The sequence below is a fragment of the Siniperca chuatsi genome, linkage group LG24, assembly GCF_020085105.1.
Source record: "Siniperca chuatsi isolate FFG_IHB_CAS linkage group LG24, ASM2008510v1, whole genome shotgun sequence".
In the NCBI taxonomy this organism is placed as follows: domain Eukaryota; kingdom Metazoa; phylum Chordata; class Actinopteri; order Centrarchiformes; family Sinipercidae; genus Siniperca; species Siniperca chuatsi.
The window spans coordinates 8443091-8467279 of record NC_058065.1 but is presented as its reverse complement, the minus strand read 5'-3'; the positions used below and the strand labels follow the sequence as shown (position 1 = coordinate 8467279).

At 38.3% G+C, this 24189-nt stretch overlaps 2 protein-coding genes across 4 annotated transcripts; one reads left to right on the top strand and one right to left on the bottom strand.

The window, feature by feature from the left end:
* The first annotated feature begins 500 nt into the window (after positions 1-500).
* Positions 501-9383, top strand: LOC122872403. 2 transcript variants are annotated; one of them, XM_044188599.1, is made up of 11 exons: positions 501-779; positions 2341-2388; positions 2677-2802; positions 2986-3152; positions 4228-4321; positions 4440-4553; positions 4675-4695; positions 5810-5830; positions 5971-5997; positions 6092-6151; positions 6364-9383. In XM_044188599.1, the coding sequence occupies exons 1-11, from the start codon at positions 713-715 to the stop codon at positions 6381-6383; spliced, it is 765 nt and encodes a 254-aa protein (XP_044044534.1). In that variant the 5' UTR covers positions 501-712; the 3' UTR covers positions 6384-9383. The 2 variants fall into 2 exon arrangements, with proteins under 2 accessions (XP_044044534.1, XP_044044533.1); XM_044188598.1 differs by having other exon boundaries at positions 505-779; positions 2341-2496.
* Positions 9384-10551: 1168 nt separating this feature from the next.
* Positions 10552-24077, bottom strand: slc19a1 (solute carrier family 19 member 1). Of its 2 annotated transcripts, none has more exons than XM_044188592.1 (6): positions 23987-24077; positions 22363-23004; positions 16216-16993; positions 14531-14723; positions 13371-13512; positions 10552-12174 (listed from the first exon to the last, which is right to left on the bottom strand). In XM_044188592.1, exons 2-6 carry the CDS (start codon positions 22663-22665, stop codon positions 11974-11976), a joined length of 1617 nt encoding a protein of 538 aa, XP_044044527.1. In that variant the 5' UTR covers positions 22666-23004; positions 23987-24077; the 3' UTR covers positions 10552-11973. The 2 variants fall into 2 exon arrangements, with proteins under 2 accessions (XP_044044527.1, XP_044044528.1); XM_044188593.1 differs by lacking the exon at positions 23987-24077 and having other exon boundaries at positions 22363-22843; positions 22931-23004.
* Between the last annotated feature and the right edge of the window lie 112 nt (positions 24078-24189).

Here is a 24189-nt window from a genome sequence, read left to right as displayed (position 1 = left end):
AGTTTAGGGCCTGAATTAATAAGACCAGGTCAAGCTAGGGCCAGTGCATTACTCTTGTATGTAAAATAAATAAAAGGAATGAAACACATTAGCTAGGGGTCTGAGACAGTCTGTGGTGACAAATTACTGCATGTGATTTGATTAAGCAAATTCCTGTGGGTTACATATGATGCATTTATTGCAGGCTTGTTCATCAGATTACATTGGGATGTCCACACAATCATATTTCAGCTTATAATGGCTTGATGGGTTGTTTGTCATTTCTAAAGTGCTGTACGGTAATTACAGATGATTGAAGCCTATGATTTTTAAAATTTTATTAGAGAAAGTGCTGTTTTGGGGGTTTGTTTTGTTTTACCCACTTTTCCAGAAGTACATCAGTGATTGGGTTAGTTAGTGTCATATCTATGGTGAGTATCGAACAATTTGAAGTAAATATATAATCATACAATCATTTAATCTACAATAATACATGATGATGTCCCGGGGGAGGCGGAGACATTGTGAGCCTGTCGACGTCATTACACTTAAACTTTCACTTTCAGCTTCCTCCAACTATCGGCTCCGCTTCTCACCACTTAACCATAGCATACTTACCCTATAATGTTTTTTTAGTTTATAAATAAGGTTACTTGACATGTTTCTCTCGGTTCAGAACAGAAGCAGCTTGGATTTCCCCTCATTTTTGACAGTTTAACGGACGAACAATAAGATGTCGCCGCCTGTGACATCCATGATGTTGGTCTGTTGTTTACTGGCTGCTGTGTCCGCAGACTCCGGTAAATTCGTTCCTCCTAGCTTACTTTTAGCTGACTTGTTTTTATACGTTGAAAAGTATCTGTGGGTGAAATGGGTGTACATGTGCAGTTTGTGTCGCAGTATTGTGATTTTCCATATCCATGGCCCCACCCAGTGTAAACCAGCATGTGGATATAACTACAGTAGGTTTCAGTACTGCTGTAACGTTAGCTAATGTCAAACGTCAACATTACAGAGTGCATGAGGACTGCCATCTGAAATTTAAAATAGAATAGAATGCAATAGAATACATTAGAACATAATAGGGGTTGAGTAGAATAATATAATGGAATGGAATAGAGTATGATGTAGCAGGATGGAACAGAATTAGAAATAGATGTATACATAGAACAGTGAGCAATAGAATAGAATAGAGTATGTAGCCATGGAACACAATTGAGATGTGTAGAATAAAATAGAATACTGTACAATAGAATAGAACATAATAGAGTATAATATAGCAGTGTGGAACCGACTTTAAATGAGTAAAAAAGAGAAAGTTCCAATAGTAAAGTACCATAAAACAGTTAGGAATAGAACAGAATAGAGCAGAATAGAAGATAATATAGCTGAGTGGAACACAGTTTAAATATGTAGAACAGAAAAACAAGATAGAACAGTTAATAATATAGTAGAACCCTGTAGAATAGAATATAAGACAAAGGAGTATAATATAGCACGGTGGAACACAATTGAAATGTGTAGAATAGAAAAAATAGTTGTACATAGAATAGTTAGTAATAGAGTAGAATAAATTAGGCTAGCACATAAGAGAGTATAATAAAGCAGGATGGAACAGAATTAAAATGTGTAGAATGGAAAAATATTTGTACACCATTAAACAGTTAGGAATAGAGTAGAATAGAATAGTTAAGCATGCATGTAGTATTATAAGAGAATAGAAACCAGAACAGAAAAGTAAGAATAGCTTTAACCAAACAAAATAAACCATAGAAGAGGAGAGTACAAGAATGGAATAGAGACTAATTGAATAGAATAAAAAGAAAAGTACAAGAGAGGAGTAAGAATGAAACAAATAAATTAGCATGCATAATATTGTCATTAATATGAACATATGAATTAGTTTAGTGTGAGCAAAGTTCCAACCTGCTTGAAGATTTACCTCCATCTTAAGTGTATTTTTATTTTTTTTAATCAAAAACTAATGCAGTCTAATACAACAATTCTCCTGCAACAAATCCTCCCTTCATGAAGGTTATAATGTTCAGTTTCTGTTGAAACTGTTTTAGAGATGTGTTCATTCAACACTTGTATGGCCTTTTTGGAGGCTGCAGCTTGAGGCACTGTTTGATTGCGTTACTGACAGGTGTTTTTATTATTTTGCCCACCCCATTTATATCAATGAGGGTAGGCTAAAAAACAGAAACACCTCTCTGTGTAATGCAATACATTTTACCAGCACTACAAACTACATCCTCCAGCTTAATCTTCATTACCTATGATTTAACCAGAGTCCAGTGAATAAAAAGCCAATTTAAAGACAAGAAAAAAGGCACACTGAGCTTCTATTTGTTCTTTCAGAGATTATACTCTACAAGAGGGTGGGCGATGAAGTTGTCCTCAAACCAGGTACTGCCTCTGTGCCTGGCATCATCACCAACATCATGTGGAAAGATGGTCCTAACATCGCCATCCAGTGGGATGGAACAGATATTTATCTTTATCGTCAGTTCAATGGTATATTGAGCCAAGTTTAGCTCAGTTCTTTGGTGTCTATGGAATCAAATATGAGCTCCATTCAAAGGCTTTTTTTGATAGATTAATGCTAAATGGTACAGTGGTGACATTTTTAATTATTTGTGAGGTCAAGGCTAGTGTTGAGAAGCTAACGTTATCCATCTTGGTGTTTGTTTGAAGAACGTGGTAGCCTGAACACTTCAAGTGGAGAGATGACAATCACAGGACTGACTCAAGATGACAGTGGAGTGTACACACCAGAAATCAACAACAAGAAAGCCAGTCCAACTCATCTCATCGTCATCTGTAAGTGGATAAATGACATAGTGTAGTAAGGTTTATCAAGTCGGTAGTGTGGTGGTTGTGTGTTTCTTTGGTTGTTACTTTGTGATAGAGAAACATCAAGGTAATCATACTAAGAAAATGAAAATGCCACAGGGTTATCATGACTGGAATGGCCTATTTCTAATTTTTCTCCAATAACAACAGTTCCCGTCCCTGTACCCACTGTTATTAAATCCTGTGATGATGAGAAGACCAGCTGTACTTTGACCTGTTATGGAGAAACCACAGAAAACACAGGCACTGTCACCTACAGGTGGAAGTTAGGTGACAAAGTGTTGACAAATTCATCAAAGGAGCAACACATTACAAAGGTACTGTATACTGTAATGCAACTGTAATGTGCAATACAGTAAAATATTTACTTGCAACACTTGCAATTCACTTACATGCAAAATATTGCAGCTGACTGTCATAACCTTCAACCATATATGTTTCTTGAGTTTCAGTAACCTGGTATTGTCATAGAAAGAATTTATAATAGATGAAGGTTACGTAAAATTCTATTATTTGCACATTTTTGTGCAAATAATCACATGTTTACAGGTGCAACTTATGCACTATCATTTCTCAAACACATTTACAGACAGGGTGAAAATGAGTGTTACACAGGTACACCAGGTTGTAAATATGGAGCAGACAGACATCAGAGAGGGACACCGGGCTGCACATACAGAAGGGAAGATGTGAAAGTAAACCATATGTGTTGGTTAGTTTTGTGTATTGCAAGAGAAAATATCAGAAAGTGAGGTAGCAATGTTTCTACAATAGTCCCTAATTAGCATGGGGACATTTGTACTTAGTGTATAATTTATGACTGCTTTTTTTTGTGCATTTTAAACAATTTTTACTCTCTGGTGCTGTATGTGATTGGAGGTACAATGCGCACACAGACAATGTGAAATATTTGACTCTAATATCATCCCATCTAATATCACACCTTTGCTATATAAAGGTGTTATTTAGCTTCTAATTTTATATAAAACCATTCCTGCTTCTGTCACAGTTCAGCGCTGCTCTGATGACACCTAAAGTACTATTAATATTTATTACTTTTTATTACTTTGGGTTCTCTAACTCCACTACTGACTCTGCTAAATTTATGAATCCAACTTGAAACATTCATACGAGTTTTAACATAAGAATCCAAAAATGTACTTGCGTGAGGCCCGGCTTAAGCAATTGAGAAACACTAAGAAACTTGGGAAGGTTTACAATAAACAAGAAAAATTAGTTAATTTAACATCAGTAGGAAACCAGAACAATGTTGTTAAGGCCCATTTTCCTGAGTTGGTTGTTGGGAAATCTGAACATGCTGATTTCAAATGCACCAAGTAAGCAGTTTAAAAAATAAATGTGTATAAATGTTTGGTAAAACTCTGCTCCTAGGAGAACAGTTCGAATATAAATGAGTTCAGCTGTGAGCTGGAGAATCCAGTCAGTCAGGAGAGCAGCCAACCCCTCCCCAACCCTTTCACCACAAGTGAGTTATTACAAAGAAACCTTTCTGTTAAATTCTTGAAAGAAGTGAACACAAGTGGAACTGTCCTATAGAATATCCTCTGATGTGTAATACACTTGCTGCTGTTGTCATCTTACAGTACCTGAAATTCCAGCACGAGTAGGCAATCGGAAAATTTCCACAGGAGTCACAGTCTTCATCTCTCTGCTGGCAGCTCTACTGGTGCTGGTTTTCATTCACAGATGTAAAGCAGGTGAGAAATCATGACTTTATTTTATTTTAACAAAATTTGCAATGAATAATCATGCAGATGTTTCATATAATTCATATGGAGTGTAGTATGAAATTTTAATAATTCTGTTGATTTCCTCCAGGAATGTGGTTCTTCCAAAAAGGTAAGAAGTATTTTAAAGAAATGTCTAAAACAAAATACTTTTAAAATAATGTCTAGTTGTTGTTTAGTGTTTAATTGTTTGGTTTTCTGACTCAACCAGTAAAGGTTTCCCTCTAGAGCTTAAAAGTGCCAAAGAGCTCCACATCCAAAAATACATCATAGGTGCTGGTGGCAGACTGAGGCACTTAAAAAGAGATGATTCAGTCTACTTAGTGTTTTGATGAAATTCTACAAGTTTATGCCCATTCTCTAGGGGTTGTTTGATATGCATTCTGGGAAATGTAGGATATTACATCATTTTGTACAGTAGAATTTGACATGGCAGTTGTGTGGATCAAAAATGTGAATTACAACATTTCATCGTAAGTTCTGGCGATCAGAGATTGATAATATTTTACAGTGTAAAAGCATTTTAAGGTAGAACTGAAATAACTTCTAATTCACCTCAAAAATGTACTTGGATTAATTCAGCAGACATCATTTTATTTAGGGTAATCACCCCTGTGAAGGAGATAATGTGATTTTTATTGGGTTTTCAAATCTGGAAACAAGAACATGAGCACAAATATTGAACATTGAACAGTTGTCATGGGTTACTCAGACATCTCTTTTCCACTTATTCCATATTTAAACAGTTAAGTCAAATTTTACATTGAATAAATGCTCTGAACAATCTTAAACCATTGCCATTGGTCAACTTTACACATACAACGTTTTCTTGTTGTAGTGTTTTTGTTGGCTACAAGCAAAATTGTTGTAAATTAAATGTGTTGTGCACATTCATGCACTCAAGAGGAAGAGCCCTGTCAATGTCTGTAACCTTTCCTGTAGCACAACCATTAGGCCAAACCATAATGTGTTTGATGAGCATATTCCCTGACTCATTAGTCTAAAAATATACCACATTAATGACAAAAACATCAACAAAAGTTTGCCTGATTTTACATAATTATTCTGCCTTCTAGTCAGCAAAATGCTTATTGTGAAAGAAAAAACAGAAGAAACACTTTCTGAGGAGATTACTGGGCTTTGATGAAGTTCTTTCTTGTTTTTATTAAGCAGTGATAAATACTGACTTTCTTAACATATTCTCTGCTGTTATTCTCTCCCTGCAGCATCCATGCCATGGGAAGCAGGTCAGTAACTAAAATTACTTAAATCGTTCTTCCTACTTATGCCTTAAAAATCAAACAGCCCAGACCTTTACAGATATAAACATACTTCTTCTGTGCTGTATTTTCTGGTAATGTTACTGTCCTTTTGTCCACCACTACAGACTTCTGGAGGAAGAATGAGAGGCCACGTAAGTTTCAGCCACAGTCTGTTTTCTGTATTTTATTCTAACTTTTTATTAGGATGAAAAAGCTGATATCCTTATGTCTATATCATTAATACAGGAAGAGATGTTGCTGAATCTAATGGCACCACTGCTCATTGGGAGAAGGGACAAACAGACGGTAAGATACTACTGAGATAAATCACCCAGTATAATAATTTACTCATTTACTTTACTTTCTATTCATTTACAGCAATATATCACTGTGAGGTTTTTAAGTGATGTTAAACCTTTAACCTGTACAGTATTTAATTACATTCGTGGCTTTCCATTCAGGAGTGTAACCATTTTAGCAGCATGTGACTCTTCTTCTTTCCTTTTGTCATTTGGCAGAAGAAACACCGATGACGTAGGCGGCCAAACAACGCCAAGTAATGGACCCGTCAGGTGTAAAACAAGACGATTCAAGAAGATCCAGAGTGAAGCTGAAATGTTTCAGGAAATCCAGAAGTGTACATGTACTTCTGGATTGGTCTGTCCTGTGTTTACAGTGCACAAATTATTGAAAATCCCTTAATAGCAGTGTCAGCTCCAATGCTTCAAATCGAAAATTAATAATAAAGCAAAAAGTGAGAGGGGAATTATCCTAAAGCTACTTTCAAAAAATAGGTTTTTGATATTGTTTATGCCGTTTGAAGCCACAAAACTGAGCAAAAGTGGGTATCAAGGCATATTCAAGACTCAGCCTTGCTCCTCTTTTACTCTACATGTTGCAGTAAATATATTAAATCTGCTGCTACTCATTTTAAACAGAATACATTGGTTTATACAGCAGCTATTACCTGCTGGGACCTACTAAGTCACATGTATTAAACTTTTAACATTTAAAAGACACTAAGAAATATTGAAGTTATTTAGAATGACATAAAATAAATAAATAGCCCATAATGTAATAAAAGCACTGACAAAGAGAAAAGCTTTTATATGTGAAGCAGAGCTCTTATCTTCCTGAGGTCGGTTTCTAGACAATAGGAGGAAACCCTGCAAAGTGCCCTTTCCTGTGACTGACATACCTGACACCAACTGGTACCTGGAGCTCATTAAACCCCCCCTGCCTGAGGATGATTTGTGATTTGAGGCAGGTCTGGTGTGGATTCATGCAGCCTCACAGTGTTAGAGAAGAGCTTGGACTGTGTGGGGAGGAAGTGGACTGATAGCAGAGGGGAAAAAGGGACGTCATTGTCTGGTTTGGGCCGTCAGCTCAACCAACAAGCAAGGCTTTGTACAGTACTTTACCGCTGACTCCTCAGCAACAGCTACTATGTGTGTGTGTTTATGGCAAGTATATGAGCAAAATATTAGTGAGATTTCAAGCTCGAACAATCATTATTTTTTACTTTTTTGTTGTTTTTTGTTTGTTTTTTTGTCATTGAATGTTTATTATCACTTCCCTTACAATGTATGTGTATTCTGCATTTAGCTTTCAATTCTGAAGGACAGAGTTGAAATGTTTGGTTTTTTGACTTTCCGACACACTGTGTGTGCAATAGATGTGGATGACCGGTTTGTTTTGCCCTTAATATTTTTTTCATATTCTTTTTTTGTCGTAGTTTAAAATACAATACAGCTGAAAATGTTAGGCTTTTGGTTACAAGACTGCCCCTTTTAAAGGGACAGTTCACCCCAAAATCAAAACTCCATATTTTTCCTCATACCTGTAGTGTTATTTATCCATCTAGATTGTTTTGGTGCGAGTTGCAAAGTTTTGGAGAAATCGGCCGTAGAGATGTCTGCATTTTATAATATAACAGAACTAGATGGCACTCGGCTTGCGGTGCTCAAAGTGACAAAAAAACACATTTTAATCTCAACAGTAGTGTCTCTTTCCAGAAATCATGACCCGGTTACTTAAGATAATCCACAGATTTGTTATGAGCAGTTTCATATAGGAACTTTTTTCTTTCTACTGATAGTTACATGTCTTTCCAACAGTAAAATAAAGGAATAAATTAAATCTTAATTAATTAGATTTCTGTCTGTAGTCCAAAGTTGAACCACTTGAGGGCAGTCTGTGCACACATAGCTTTACATTTACTTATGTCCCCTTAATCACTTCAGTTTATAGCTCAGTATCCCTTAGATTTAGACCAAAAAAAAAAAGCAAGCTTAGATTTAAGGCTCCTTAAATATACTTTAAAATAAGTGGTGGGGAGGAACATAAGCAACATTTAGGGCTCGACTTTGATCTCATACAAATCAAATTCAGTTGTTTTACTCCCTAAAGTTAAGTTTAAATGGGTTTTAAGGTATAATAAAAAGAAGTTTTGTTCCCAAGTGATTTTACAATGTTTCTACAGGCCCATCCTCTCAGTGAAAGTATTCAAATTTCAATATTTAAAAAAAGTAAAGGCAGCCAGTGTTGCATTTGACAAACCAAACAAAGGTCCACATTTAAACAATGTCAATTTCACACTAAATGAAATAAACCTCAGCAAAAGGAAGGCTGAATCTGGTACAAATGCAACACTGAATGACTGACCATCTGGGTGAACTGCTGAGTCATTGCTTACTCAAAGGACTTAAGGCTAAAGGGCAAGACTGCAGACTTTACAGCAGCAAACAACTAAATACAACTCTCACTTAGATTACTCTGCCTGACAGAATCTCCCATGTTTCCTTCCTTGGATAGTAGGTCTGTAGACACACAGTTAAACACAGAGCATTTTCCAGAACAAGGAAAAAACTGGGCCCTGTTCTTCAAATGTGGCTTAACTAATTCAGGCTAACATGCTGTTATCAGGCAAAAATAATCCTGTTTATTCTCATCCAGCTAATTTGGTTCTTGACCAAAGCAGTTTGGGGATTGATTTGTTAATTCTGGATGAAGTTATCTTGAGCAACAGTGTGCACTTATTTTGAAATAAAGGCAAAATGAGTAGAGAGTTTAAACCATGATCAGCATTCATATGATTGGTTGATTGGTGGTTGGTTCCTTCATTTTGTTTTACATTTTGCTACAGTGTTTCCACACTTTGATCACTGTTAAACATTAGATATTACCAGTGAATGTGGTCAGACAACAAGCGATGTTGGTGCTTGATTGATGAGGTTGTCCCCAATGGACGTGCAGAAACTTTTAAGTGATAATCATAAGCCTGCTATGAAAATGAAGCTACTAAAATCTCTTTGAAAATCAGCTTTAATTGCATGAACAATTCTAAGCAAATTGAGTTCTGCAGTTAGTCTTTTAATAGTCTAGAATATTTTAGTTGAGTTTGTCTTTGTGCTTATAGTATCAACTACATTTGGATTGGTTCTTTTTTAATGTACAAACTTTTATTTTGTGGTATATTTGATCATGTATAAATGTAGGTGACTCTTCACTGTGAAAATTAAACTGATAATTACATCAACAGATTATAATGATTTCTCAGTAACCTTCATGTAATCTTTTAAAAACATTATCACATCATCAACACTCTTTCATTATACGTCTAAGAAAGCGTGCAATATGTATTTGAAATGAGTTAATGTATGGGGTTCACCCTGAAAGGTCTTGGTCATTATCCCGCTAACTGTTGATAAGCCTGCACCTTTGCACGTTTAGACTTAAGGACTTGTTACTCTGACAACAGCTCCAGATTCATTTTAAACCAGCTTCGAAGAACCAGAAAAGCCAGATCTGGATAACTTGTATGAAGAACAGGGCCCAGGTCTTGTACTTCTTGTCAAGCTAGAACAACTAGATCGATCTCAGAGGGGGTTTATTACATCACTGTGTTCAGCTGTAGAAACAGTCCAGATAAAAAAAATGGGCTTCCTACTAAGAAATGCAGAAAAACAAAGGAGAATCAAAGGGCTCTACGTGTTCATGCTGTGAGCAGCAACAGCAGCTGAGCAAACATGTACAAACCCATGTCCATAAGTCTTGTGCCTTTAACACAGTATTACTACATGTAAAATACTATATTTAGTTGTATAATTGTGTTAGAGAGAACTGTGAAATTGAATACTGAACAGTAGTAGTAGTCATAAAATTGAAATCTTTCAGGATTTCAGCTGTAAAAATTCTTAAAATCAATTTATCCACACAATTCAGAGTCAGGGAAATATTAATATTAACCTATTGTATATGAAATGTATGGTTCTTTTTTTACAATGTTAGTAGTATCCTCTTTATAAGGACCTCTTCACATTGTTGCAGTCGTGCACAAGTGGATGGTTTCATGTTGTTGAAGGGATGCTCTTTGAGAAATGCACCCTTTTTTATTGTAAAATACTGTATAGTTTTTCCTATTCAGGGCTTTAAATGTTTCTAATCAAACAACCTCAGATGGGAACATCACAACATTTTGTAAAAAATATATAATAGATCTCACAAGACATCGTTTGGCTTTAAAGGGTCACAAGTCAAACATGGTGGGAACCACATGGAAGTTCCTATCTTAAGCCAAACCTGTTCTCCACCATTAAGGACTGTCATTGAGCAAGGCAATTAAAGTATTTTAGTAAATAATACATTTTGAACAACAGGTTCAAAAAGTGTGGTTTAGTACTGACTCCAAAAAATGATCACAGAGCTTTTTATCCACCAAACGTAATTTATTTGTGAATAGAAAATAAACATCTGATTAAAGACAGCGTATTCCTTTTTACAGCATTCAGACAGGTTCACAGTTACGTTATTTCTCAGCAATTATTTTAGTCAAAATAAAAAATATATCTATACATTCTGAATGTACAAACCAACTTAAAACTCAGTTACTACTGTCATGTCTATTGTAAGGAAGGGGTCACATGTTTTTTAAGTGTAAACAAATGGACATTTTAAAAACCTAAATGTCTGCACTGTAGTTCCTGTTGCATCAAGTAACACTGCATTCCTATGTTCTCTACAGGACCAAGAAAAGTTAGAAATTCCTGCAGTTTTTGATGAATGTAAAAACAGCCGTACTTGGACCAAAAATAAAGACAACCAGGTTTTAGGAGTTGGAGCCCTTCTTGGTAGTTGGTGGTTTGCCAAAATGGCAGCAAATTAGCAGCAAGACTATTGACTGGTGCTTTGTTTTCCATCCTGATGGCATTGTCACCCAACATACTACTGAAAATTAACACTAAAAAGAAATATCACATATTTAATAATCAAATTCAGTTATGTGTATTTAGACTAATTGTCAAATAAGCGTATATCTGTGTAAAAATGTCTATAAACATTACTTTCACATGATTTCTCCCAAGCAACACAATAACCTGTTTCAATGTATCAAATAAGGATGACTTATATTCTGATGCTGATGCTTCTACATTACACAGAGCAGCTTTAACAGCATTACAGCAACAATAAATGTGATGCGATTATTAACACAGAAAAAAAAACTATACCTAAAAAGCAATTATCCTGATATGGCCAATTAAGATATCATGGAACTGTAACATTAGGTACAATAGGAGTGTCAATGAAAAAAAAAAAAAAAAAAAAGTGAAATTGCAGACTACTTTAAAGTAATTTTTGTAATTTCGTGATCACACAATAATCATGAGCCTTTGTTTGCCTGGCAAATCACTGTCACTGAAACAGGACAGTCCAGCAAGTTACAACTACAAATTTTCCTTCTTTGTTTCCTGTATACAAAAGTTCAATTGTGGCCATTACATTAACGGTCCCTCTCTGAAGATGAAGATGACTTGCCACAATATGAAAGCATAGTACCACTTAGTGCTTTGTATGAATTTAAAAAAAGTAGAATTTACTTTACAGCAAATCACATCTGATCATCAACAAACAAATACAAAACTCTCCCGAGACGTCATACACAAGACGTCTGCAGCCTGTCTGACTGGTGTAATGCAGGAACTTCAGGTAGCAGTTGAGGCACTTCTATGATTAAGGCTCAGCAGCTAACACTGAACAAACCCCTCCATCAACATCAGAGGGTCTGAAGAGCTTATATTAAAACTGGGATCTACTGTAGATTAGAGGTTGCCGGAAAACTGTTTAAGGCATTACGCTTTGGCACTTTTGTCATTAGACAAAGGTTCTGCCTCTGAATTTGCAGCCACAGGACTGAGCTCTGTGGGTGGTGCCTGTTCATCGGTCCCACCTCCTCCCCTGGGCTGGTTTCTATAGTGACGGGTGATGACGACAGCAGCACAGATGAAGTAGACGACAGTAAGAATGATGAAGTAAATGAAATATACCAGGAACTGCAAGAGAAAATAAGAGACTTCTTAAAATCAGATCAATAGTTCAGTGTACAACAAAGGATTGACTAAGACATCAACATCAATCTTGTCAGCATCTGACACACCTAAACCCGCTGTGCTGTCATTAGTCTATACAAAAATCAGTCAGAAGAAGTTTTATTTCAATAGATTTCATTAAAGAAGTTATTTATTATTTTAAACAAGAGGCTTACATTCTCTATCTCTACACCTACTCAAATGTTTGTTTTTGCCACCTTTTAAAAAAGGTAAAAACAGCAATAAAGTTGTCCCAAATAATGGCGCTGATAATACTTTCCTTAAAATTGTTAAAAAGTGATTAAGCTTTTAGGTAGGACCAAATGAGCATCATTCTGAGAAATTTGGGCTAGTTGCAACAGACTTTCTTTGAGACACTTAAAGCCTTCGTTCCACCAAGCAGTCCAGTTCAGTTCGTTATACATTAGAACGGTTATTTTCGCGTTTCCATTGTGAAAAGTTGTGGATGGTACCACAAGAACCACTCCATATTGTCCCGTTTTTTCGTTATCCTTCTGTTGAGGTTCCAAGTGAGCTGAGCTGTCTGCGGTGGAAATGCAACACAGACCTATGGTTTAGGTACATGTAGGTAAAGGTCAGGTATGGGTTTCAAGGGTACTATACCGAAGGTGTTTGGTGGAAACACGGCTTTATAGACCTGCAGCTTTAAAGATTTAGGCTGGCCTCTGTAAGACCACAGGTTTTTTGTCAGCATCAATGTTTAAGACATTGCTACATCCAACTGAATTCTAGCCAAGTTGAAATCTTGCTTTGGCTAACTATGACTTTCCTTGATTTATGTTAAACAGGAAGTATTTTATTTCCATTACTATGCCTTGAACTAGATTCACTAACACTGCAACAACAAACTTTTTCTGTCATGCCCCACTTCTGAAGCACCACTGCCTACACAAATTTTATGAAATCACAATATTAAAAACAAATATTTGCATGTTTCATTTCACTCATTTCTCAGCTTCTGTTATGCAAATCAAAACTGCAAGTTAAAGTTTTTACATACATAAGGCACAAGGCTCTCCTGCTATACTGACAGTCAACTCAAGAGCAAGATTTGCTTCTTCATGTTTTGGATTACACTGATGTGTTTGCTTGATGAGCATCACAACTTTTTCCTTTGACTGTTTGAATGACTGTTTTACCTGAGAGTGCACATCCAACGCCAGGCCTCTCTTGTCAGAAAATATCAGGTTGATGATAGTCTTCAGTATGGTCCCCAAAAAGGTGTTGATGCCAAACACTAAGGCGCAGAGCTCCTTGGTGAGTGATGAGGCTATCTGGAAACTATGGAGAGATGATAAGATCACCACAGGCCAGATGGAAGAGTACGATGCTACAGTTTCAGCAACTTCAAAATGTGTCTGTTACAATCACACAGTCTCATTCAGCTCAAAGAGTTAGACTAAATTTAATGAGTATGTTAACAGGTTAATGCTTACAGTACAGTTAGTTCATAATATGAGTGTCAGCTTAGGAGATACTTCAGAGAATATGTGGTTCCACTTTGTATGAAATAATTGTGTTGTTACCATGCCTACCGACAACCATGAGTTGTCATGTCACCAAACTTAGCTGTGGCATAACTGCACATTAAACAGGGTTTTTAATATGGCTACTACAATGTCTTTTGCTTACTTGTTCCATTTTTATGTTTTAAAATTAAATATAAAAATGTATTTAATGTAAGTGTTGCCTTGTTTTTTTTATGTGGTGAAACTTCTATCAAAAATATACAATTAAATAAATTGGAATTAACAAATCTGGCAGACCCTTTCTTTAAAGCACCCACTTTGGGCATCACTGGTCTAGACGAAAAGATTAAAACCTTGATAACCTCGAAAGTGTTTAGTTTAGGGCTGCTAACAATTATTTCCACTTTCATTATTTTCTAGATTGACTGAAGAGTCATTTGGTTTGTAAAACATTAGAAAACAGTAAAAATATCACAATATATAACAAATGTCTTGTTTTGTCTGGCCATTCATATATTTATATATACATTTGATATATATATATATATATATATATATATATATATATATTTTGCTTAAAACTTCTAACTTCTAGTTTAGTTTAAGAACATTTTTCTCCAAGTTTGTTTACCAACTTTAGTGAACCTATGACCTTTCCTCTAGCAACAGCATCATGTGAAATGACAGATGGATTTTTAGTGAACCTATGATCTTTACCCTATTCATAGAGGATGTAACTTCCTGCTGCACCACAGTTTCACCACAGTTAGTGAGTAAGTTTTGTAGTTTCATATTAAGACAGTAAATAATATATATAATTTGGCACTCACGTGGCAATAGGCACCAGAAACTGGTAGAAGCCTCGGAAGAGGACGTAGGCCATGTAGCAGACCCAAATGCTGTGTGTGGTGACCATGAGGAGCAGCAGACCTGCCTGCACTGCTGTGATGACACCGATGACCAGCTCAGACCAGACGTTCCAACGAATTTTCACAAAGCCTGCCGCAAATGACATTATCGCACCTGCCGAAAAAATACACATCATTAAAATTTTCCGAAACTCTATTCATCTGGGTTACATAAAACAATTGGTCTGTACAGAGATAGTGTGTAATCCAGGCACTTCATCACTATTCTGCTAAAAAGTATTATGTGTTTCATTCTTTTATCTTTTAATAGTCATTTTTTCATGGTGGAAATAATGTAATTTCACTACACAAATCCTAACCTGGGTGTATAATCTTGTTTTCATTTACTTTCAAGTCACGGATCTCTTGTCACAAATACATTACTAACAACTAAGTAACTGCCGCCACTGTGAGGAAATTTTGTCTGTTCTTATAATTTACCTACTATCAGATTTTGCAACATAACTTTGTCTGCTTGACATGACGTCCAGGTGTTTAAAGGGTGATTACTGATGTCTAAACGTGATGTAATCACTTAAATAAATAAAAAGGTGGGAGATCGATTCCTCAGCCTCTTAACTACAGGTGACAGAAGTGCACAGTCAGTTTACGCTCTTCTTTTGGTGCTTAATATTAACACCATAAACTAGCAAAAAATAACTATCACTCTTTGACAGCTGTACTTATATCAGAACTAAACATATTTGGTGTTCTGACCACTGTATGCAACTGCAAAACTCAAAAACATTCAGAAGAGAAAACAGGTACAACCGCACTCAATTACAGTTTGGTGCTCTGTCTCAAAAAAAGGACAGCAATGTGTTTGTTTCCCTAAAAACAAATTCAGGAAAAATGTAGCACTCCAGTGGTAAATGGACTGACTGACAGACTATTTGTTGTCAGTAAAATTGATTGATTTCACTTTTGCTTACCACAAGAGTGCCGACTTTTTCCTGAATTTGTTTTGAGGAAACAAAAAACACTACCAAATTCATATTTTAGACTTTCAGACTTCTCCAATCTACACAGGAATGATTATATATGCTTACAAAGATTTATGAATAAGTGAATTGTCTCACAAATCATTTGATGTTGAGCTTCATTCACCAGTCCAACCACTGTGTTTTATACCATAGCAATTCCAGTATGTATTTGCGTCATTAACAAATCTGTGTAATCCGCTCCATCTCTTCCATCCACGTTCAACATTTTTTCCTTTCTTATTCAACATTTAAGGCCATCTTCACAAACACAACTTTACACAATCTTAGCTTGAAAATCCTTTGCAAAGAATCCTAGATTAAGAATTATTTGTGAGCTTTCAGAGCAACTTTGTGCAAGAAAGCAACTTTTAATGAAAAAACAAACACTTCCTCCTGGCCTTGATATTTTGTTGTTGTTGAGCACAGAGGAGTTGTCCCCATTATCTGCATCTAAATTTAGATGGCAAGCTGGAGTTGCATGCTGACGTGAAGAAAAACATGGAGGACTGTGAAACTGAAACCCAACTGCTGTATAAACACTGAGCATAAAAACACTGATACAATTTAAAAAATCCAGCACTATTCTTTTAAAAACTAAGATCTGTAGCTCCAGAAATGTCTCACTCAGCAGGGTAGAAGCTGCCTCCACTCCCCCGTTGTAGACATGCTTGTTCTCAGAGGCCGGGTAGACTTTGTTCCACAGGATGTGAACGTAGAACAGCACCAGGTAGTACCCTGTGGAGTTGAACACCCACCACAGGGACCAGAGCCTCAGGCTGGGCCTCTTCACCACGTTTCTCACCTCAAGCAGCATCTGCACCAAGACAATATCCCTCCAGCGTGAGCATGGAGGAGCTGCCAAAGACAACCCGCTCTCTTTTGGGTTCATTTTGTCCAGTTCTGATTTAGTGGCTACTGCTGCCACTTCCCTTTGCTCCTGATTCAGCGTCCGGTTGAAAAACAGGGAGCGTTTAGGCCAGGGCAGGCACAGTGAGAGCAGAAGACCAAAGCTGACAAAACCCAAAGATATAGCGTTGAGGGTGTAGAAGCTGATGTTGCCCAGGGACATGCACAGCTGGCCCAGCACCGAGCTTGTGAAGACCCCCAAGAGCACTGAGGAGCGTGAGTATCCGGCCACACGCTGGTAGAGGACTGGACTGACCAGGGAGAAGATGTAGGAGGAGTAGGCCACGCGGCAGGCCATGGTGATGCCATAGAAGAACTCCATTAACTGCATCTCAAGGAGGGTGGTGCCCAGGAGCAGAATGACCCAGATGACCACCTGGCTGACGCCCTGAATGATCAGGACCGGCTTGTAGCGCAGAAGATCTGTCAGCAGGAAGGCTGGCACCAGCACGACCATGTAGGAGTACGTCAGCACAGGAGTGATCTCATTGGTGACCTGGAAACAACAGGAAAGTCAATCAAATAAAGTTCTAATCAAGATGGGTAATTAGTATGGTGGATGAAAGCTCCAGTCTTAATTTACAAAATGTACCAACTTCTCTCTGCTGGTAGGATACTTAGTGTCCCAACTAGGCCTGGGCCATAATTCAATAGTACAGTTTATAGACTTTGAAGGGACTACATCGTGGTATTATGACCACATGCTGACTGCAACTAACTGTTGTTTTAATTTTGGATTAATCTGCCAATTATTTTCTCAATCGATTCATTTTTTGTTCTATAAAATTTCAGAGTTCCCGGACCATTTTTCACAATTGAGAATGACTTCCGGATGGGAGCCGAAACGTCTTGATTCTGAAAACAGTGTCCAGATGACTACGACTGAAACCTTTTCTACGATAGAACACTCCTGGACGAATGAGGGACTACACCGTCTTGTTCTATAATTTTTTTTTTTAAACAGCATGACAAATGTCCCAGAGCCCAAAGTGACATCTTCATATTGCTTGTTTTGTCCAAACAACAGTAGAAAACCCAAACATCTCTCATTTACTATCATATATGACAAAGAAAAGCAGCAAATCCTCACACCTGAGAAGCTGAAACCAGTGAATGTTTGGCATTTTGCCTGAAAAAAAATTACGACTTATAGATTACCAAAATAGATTAATCATTTGACGAATCATTGCAGCTGTAAAAGAGTGCATAATAGTGAAACAGTTTAATGCACTGTACATCAATTTTATTGTTTTATATATAATTTTGCATACGCAAGCCTTAGTAATACACTTAATGTACAAAATATAGGGGAATCTTAAGGCAAGACTAACTACTGAAAATTTATTAATTGATCATTAACATTTATGGAAATATACTTAATACTTGCAAAGAACATAAAGAACTATTAACTAGATGATAAAACCAGGTCAAATAAGAAAGAAGTGCAGCCCTCTTGCAGTCCAAGTCTTATAGTACAGACAACATTGTGACCTTTGGTGTTGATGATTTTAAATATTTTATGACCATGAACAATTTGATGGTGTGATTAGGACATATGAAGTCTTATCTAAATCTACCTAAATAATCAACCAGGGCTGGTAATAAATAAATAAATCTCACAATAACCAGTAGACTTTACATATACATAATCACAATACAAAGCTGGGCAACATGACCAGAATATATCACATTATTACAAATACTTTTCTGATTTTGATAGATATATGCCTCTGTGCTGTCCTTCAATCCAGCCGCGAGGTGTTTCTCTAGCCATTGGTAGGACTTCTTGATATCAGCCACTTCAGTTATGTTCCGGTGGTACATCCCATGTAGGTGCTCAGGTTTGTCCTCCCATGATGGTCCTTCCTCCAGCACGTCTTCCTCTGTTCCCCATTGCCTGAGACATTCCCTGAGCACGTCATCTGTTGGGGCCTTATCTTGGATGTACTTGTGGGCCTTATCTTGGATGTTTCATCCTGGATAGTGGCTCTCACACTCACTAGTCCACGGCCGCCTTCCTTACGGCTAGCGTACAGTCTCAGGGTGCTGGATTTGGGATGGAACCCTCCATGCATGGTGAGGAGCTTTTCGCGTCTTAACGTCTGTGGTCTGTATCTCCTCCTTTGGCCACCTTATTATTCCTGCAGGGTATCTGATCACTGGCAGGCGTAGCTGTTTATTGCCTGGGCTTTGTTCTTGCCATTGAGCTGACTTCTTAGGACTTGCCTTACTCGTTGAAGGTATTTGCCGTTGCCGTCTTCCTTGTTACCTCTTCGGGTTGCCATTTGCCTGTGGTATTCCAAGGTACTTGTAACCATCCTCAATGTCTGCTATTGTTCCTTCTGGGAGTGAGACCCTTCTGTGTGGACTACCTTCCTCTCTTTGTCACCATTCGACTGCACTTCTCAAGCCCGAATGACATCCCAATGTCAGAGCTGTAGATCCTGGTGGTGTGGATCAGTGAGTCGATGTCCTGCTCGCTCTTAGCATATAGCTTGATGTCATCCATGTAGAGGAGGTGACTGATGGTGGCCCTGTTCCTGAGTCGGTATCCATAGCCAGTCTTGTTGATTATTTGGCTGAGGGGGTTCAGACCTATGCAGAACAGCAGTGGGGACAGAGCATCTCCTTGGTATATGCCACATTTGATGGATACTTGTGCAAGTGGCTTACCATTGGCCTCAAGGGTGGTTTTCCACAGCCTCATCGAGTTCGCAATGACATGAGCCTGACATGAGCTTCCATGTTGTGGAGAGACAGGTTATTGGCCGATAGTTGGATGGGACTGTACCCTTTGCGGGATCCTTCAGGATCAGGATTGTGCGCCCCCTCGGTAAGCCATTCAGGAGTGCGTCCATCTCTTAGCAGCTGGTTCATTTGTGCTGCTAGGCGCTCGTGGAGTGCAGTGAGCTTCTTTAGCCAGTAGGTGTGGATCCTGTCAGGGCCCGGTGCTGTCCAGTTCTTCATACCTGAGACTCTTTCTTGGATGTCTGCCGCTGTGATGGTGACTGGATTCTGTTCAAGGAGGTTGCTGTGGTCCTGCCAGCCACTGTGCATCGCTGTTGTGTGATGCCTCCCTTTCCCATATACTTTTCCAGTACTGCTCCGTTTCCAGCCTTGGTGGATCTGCTCTGCTGTTATTACCCTGCCATTGAGCGTACACTTTACGCAGGTTGAGTTGCGAACAGCCGGTTTATTCTTCTGGCTTCATTATCTCTCGTGTATCTCTTTAGGCGGCTGGCCAAGGCTTGGAGCCTTTGTTTGGCAGTTTCGAAGTGCTTCAGGTATGGGCATCTGGTTGTACTTCTTGGTACTTGCTTTCTCATTGCACCTCTCTCAGCCTCTGTCAGTTGGCTCACTTCTCTCCGGGCCTCCTTGATTTTTGCCTCCAACCTTCGTTTCCATGGTGGGTATTGTCTCTCATGGCTCCCATGGTTGCTCTTGTAGCCAAGCATCTCTAGGATCACTGCTGCTGAGGCGTATATCAGCTCATTGGTTTCAGTGATGGTTGTGGTAGGGATCGCATTCACATCTTCTAGGAGACTTTCTGATGGTACTTCACTTAGCCGTTGTAGTTGGCGTCGGGGTTGCCTTGTATTCATCCTCGCCATGATCTTATCTTTCAGGTCAGTTGCTGCCTCGTTCAGCGTGATTTCTCTTGGGGCTTCGTGCCCAATCTCTGGTTGGGGAGCTGCTGGATGCTCCCCTCTGACCTGTAGTCCTGGCTCCCCCTTGCCGTAGCATTTGTGTTGTACCTCGTCAATCTCAAGTTGTGATAGCAGTTGCCGCTTGTGGATGTTGGAACACTGAGCTACTAGTTGCTTCGCCGTGAAGCCTCGATTGTGGGTTTCCTGAGTAACCATTCACCCCACATCCTGTGCATGTAACCCCTCTGACTAGGGTTACTGGAGTAAGTAACATTCCAACAGAGCCTTGTTATCGCATCTCGCCCATTTCCGTCTTGTTCAGTAGCCCATTTGTCGCCTCGATGCCTGGTTCCCCAACACCTGACGCCAGACCTTGTTTGGCGGGCGGCGTCTGAGCCGGCATGTCAATCATTTCATCGTCACTCATCATCATGAGGTAGGCAGCAGCGTGACTGGATGATGGGTCATTGCTCATTGCGCCCGAGGGATTCGAACCCTTGTTCCCCGTGAGTATATATATATATATATATATATATATATATATATATATATATATATATATATATATATATATATATATATATATATATATACACATATACACACACACACACATATTTTTATCACAATATGGCAAACATATACAAAATCACTTGTAAAATCAAACAAAATTTAGAGCTGCAACGATTAGATCAATAATCAATTGTCAGAAAAATAATTGGCAACTGTTAATAAAAATGGATAATGGATTAATGGCAAAGCAAAAATGAAAAAAAAAAAGAAAAAAGAAAAAAAAGAAAAGCTTCTCAAATATGAAGATTTCTTGTCCTGCTTTTCTGTGTTTTATATTATTGTAAACTGAATATTTGGGGTGTTTTGGATGTTGGTCAGACAAAACACGACATTTGAAGACTTGACCTTGGACTGTGGGGAGAAACTGGGGTGGATATTTTCACTGTTTTCTGACATTTTATAGACTAATTAATCAGGAAAAATAATCTGCAGGTTAATCGCTAATGATAAACTCCTCCCACATGTAAAACAAACATCCTAATAACTCTTGTTAGTTTTAATTACATTTTTCTTGGTAACAATAATTTGGACAGCCACATTTTACACGATATGATCTTATTGTCACAATGCATTTCCACCAAACAATGATATATGATAACATCCATTGTTACCCAGCACTATCACAGTATCTATTCAAGTATGTGAACGCATCTTTTAAATAATTTGATTTCACAATAGTGAAACTGGTTAAACTGGAAAAAGTTGAAACAAATGGAAGTACAAAATCTCTCTGGCAGACACAGGCTGTCTTACTAGTATCAACAGCAGTAAGACCAGCTTTAGATCCATGACAATGCTGGGCTACATATGTTGTAATTACATGTGTAGCCCAGCATTGTCATGTTGTGGTAGATATCAGATGATAACGGATAAGATAAGTCAAGGGCAGCTTATTCCCAGGAATCTGGTAAATACAGTAATTTATGGGATATGGCAGTGACACTGCTTCAGATATAAAAAGACATTAAGGTGAAATGTGTGTTCAACACAACAAATCGGTCTGCAAGAGGTGGCTCAGCTGCAAAACTGCCATTCTGGTCTAACAAAGAGTGGTTTTCCACACACCATCCAAGCTAGTTTGACAAACAAATGCTGGAAATATTTAACTTTTTCTCCTCTCTGAAAGAAACTTTGGCTGTTAATCAATTCTTGATAAGAGGTCATGGTGAATTAAAAAACAAACAAAAACAAATCTGGCCAACAACAGTGATCCCGTCCCAGTCTACAAATCACAGTCCACTGATGATTTCGTAGCCATTCCTCGATCATAAACCTTCACAAATCGCACTGACACACTTTGTAGGAATGTGAACTTTGACCACAGTAAGACGGATCAGCAAACTCCCCATGGGGCACTCATTAATCCTACTGTGTAATGAGTGCCTGACTGCATGGAGTAAAAAAAGAGTTATCTTTTATTCTCTACTTTCTGGACAGTCTCCTGTATATGAGCCTGGAGTGCAACTCTGCAGTACAATGACTACGACTGGAATGTCTTCTATCATTGATTATTAGCTTTTCAATAATAATAATAATAATAATAATGATATTTCAAATGTGGTTGCACAGGTGTTCTTTTCCTTCACACAAAGACAAATATACCTGTACGAAAACCAATGCATTTCAGACTGAGGATGCCGCTAACCTGTTCCCTGGTGAAGTTCTTCTCAGGGCTGAGTAGATATGGTGTAATGAAGGGCTCCCCGGGCTTTATTGATGCCATAAACCCAAAGAAACACAAGAATATCACAGCCCACTTCCACTTTCTGGGCTCCCCGGCTTCCTCTGGGGGAGCTTCAGAGGGAGACAGGGCCTCAGAAGAAGAGACAGCCATCTCTAGGTCTCCGTCTTCATGTCCTAAGCAGTCTTCTGTTGCAGCCACCTTCAGGTCCATCTCTTTCTCCCCCTCGGATCTGTCCCCACTTTCTGCTGTGTCATCTGCCACCATTGTGTCAACTGGACCACTCTGTGATGCAGAGTGTAACTTTTCTGCTGTGTCAAATCACCATGTGCGGATTCGTTTTGACGTGGAAAGCTGCCGATTTGAGCAAAAAATGTGTGGGTTGAAAACTTCAATCAAACCGTCGTTTCCTCTCAACTGTTCTGTGTCTCCATGCCACAGAATACTGAAATGGTGAGAATGAACCATGTAAGAAGGTGATGATAGTTAAAATGCTACATGCTGCCACTCGCATGTAAGAGAAAATGTTGACCTTTGCTCCAGTCCACGCTATGACATTTTCCGAGAGCAAGCTATCCAGCAGCTAGGTCTGATGTCATTGTTAACCTGAAAAGAAAACAACGTTGTCAGAGTATTTTAACACTGTGAAGGCACTACAGCTGACATTAGAGCGTGGCTGTGATTTCTACTTTAGAAGCTGCTTTAACTCAAATGTGGCTACAATTATCACTTATAATTATTGATAAATCGGCTGCTTTATTTTCCTAATTAAAATCAATTGTCTGGTTTATTAAATATGAAAAATTGTGGGAAATGGCCGTCACAAGTTCCCCGAGCCCAAGCTAATGTCCTCAAATAGCTTGTTTGGTCTGATAAGCAGTCCAAAACCACAAAATATTAAGGTTACAATTATAGAGGTGTATGAAAACCAGCAAATCTTTTAAAAATGACTGATTTCAGCTCTAAACTCAAACAAGTGCTGCTAAATAAGCAGGGACGTGGTTGGACACATCAGGGGTTCTCAATTATGTTTAATTTTCAATAATTAATATATTAGGTCTACGTAATGGTACTTGCTCATGTTTTATATACAAATGAAAACCAGACCAATAAACACAGTGTGCTCCTGGGGAATTAATTACACGACCTATTAAGATTTTAAGGGGCAATGCAAACAAGTTACACAAGGCATTCAATGGGTAACACAGTGTGTGTTAGCATGCCATTGCTTCACATGCCAGGACACAACAAATAAAAGGTCAGCTCACGTTACGTTAGCTGCTAATGTGGTAAACCTGGCTGTGGGTGGGTTGTGTAAGACAACGACATAGACATGCGTGAAATGACTTCATTGCACAGTTTATGATACAGGTGCGAAGTTATAGCTAGCTAGCAAGTTGGCTAACGGTAAATAAGTATAAAAAGAATGCACTCTTGTAGCTTTTGTTGGCACAAATGAATAACGTACTATTTACAGCAAATAACTGACAGCCCATTTAATCAACAACAAGCTGGCTTTCCATTTAAGACAGCACCGTTTACTTATTTATAATTTTAGGGTACACAAAACTGAGCTAACGTCACGTACCTCGTGCGCTCCATCTGAAGATGCAGCGCTTAATTAGCAAGCCCGCTGCGCTCTCATCGCATTGACTTCTGGGAAATGTAGTTCTGCAATCTGACGTCGGCGACAGAGCTGGTAAAAACTTTCAACTTACCACTTGGAACTAAATTAAACAGATTTTCTTTTCGGCCTTTTTCACTAAGATCCATTTAACAAGATGGAGCAAG

Bases quoted from the DNA above. Each gene is read 5' to 3' on its own strand.
- slc19a1 (XM_044188592.1), bottom strand. From the start codon at position 22,665: ATGGTGGCAGATGACACAGCAGAAAGTGGGGACAGATCCGAGGGGGAG. The intron at 14,724-16,215 runs GTGAGACATTTC...TTTTTTCGGCAG, and splicing joins GGCAGCTTCTACCCTGCTGA to GTGCGATAATGTCATTTGCG. The intron at 12,175-13,370 runs GTAAAACAGTCA...TTTCTCTTGCAG, and splicing joins CGTTGGATGTGCACTCTCAG to TTCCTGGTATATTTCATTTA.
- LOC122872403 (XM_044188598.1), top strand. From the start codon at position 713: ATGTCGCCGCCTGTGACATCCATGATGTTGGTCTGTTGTTTACTGGCT. The intron at 3,153-4,227 runs GTACTGTATACT...CTCTGCTCCTAG, and splicing joins AGGAGCAACACATTACAAAG to GAGAACAGTTCGAATATAAA. The intron at 4,696-5,809 runs GTAAGAAGTATT...CTCTCCCTGCAG, and splicing joins AATGTGGTTCTTCCAAAAAG to CATCCATGCCATGGGAAGCA.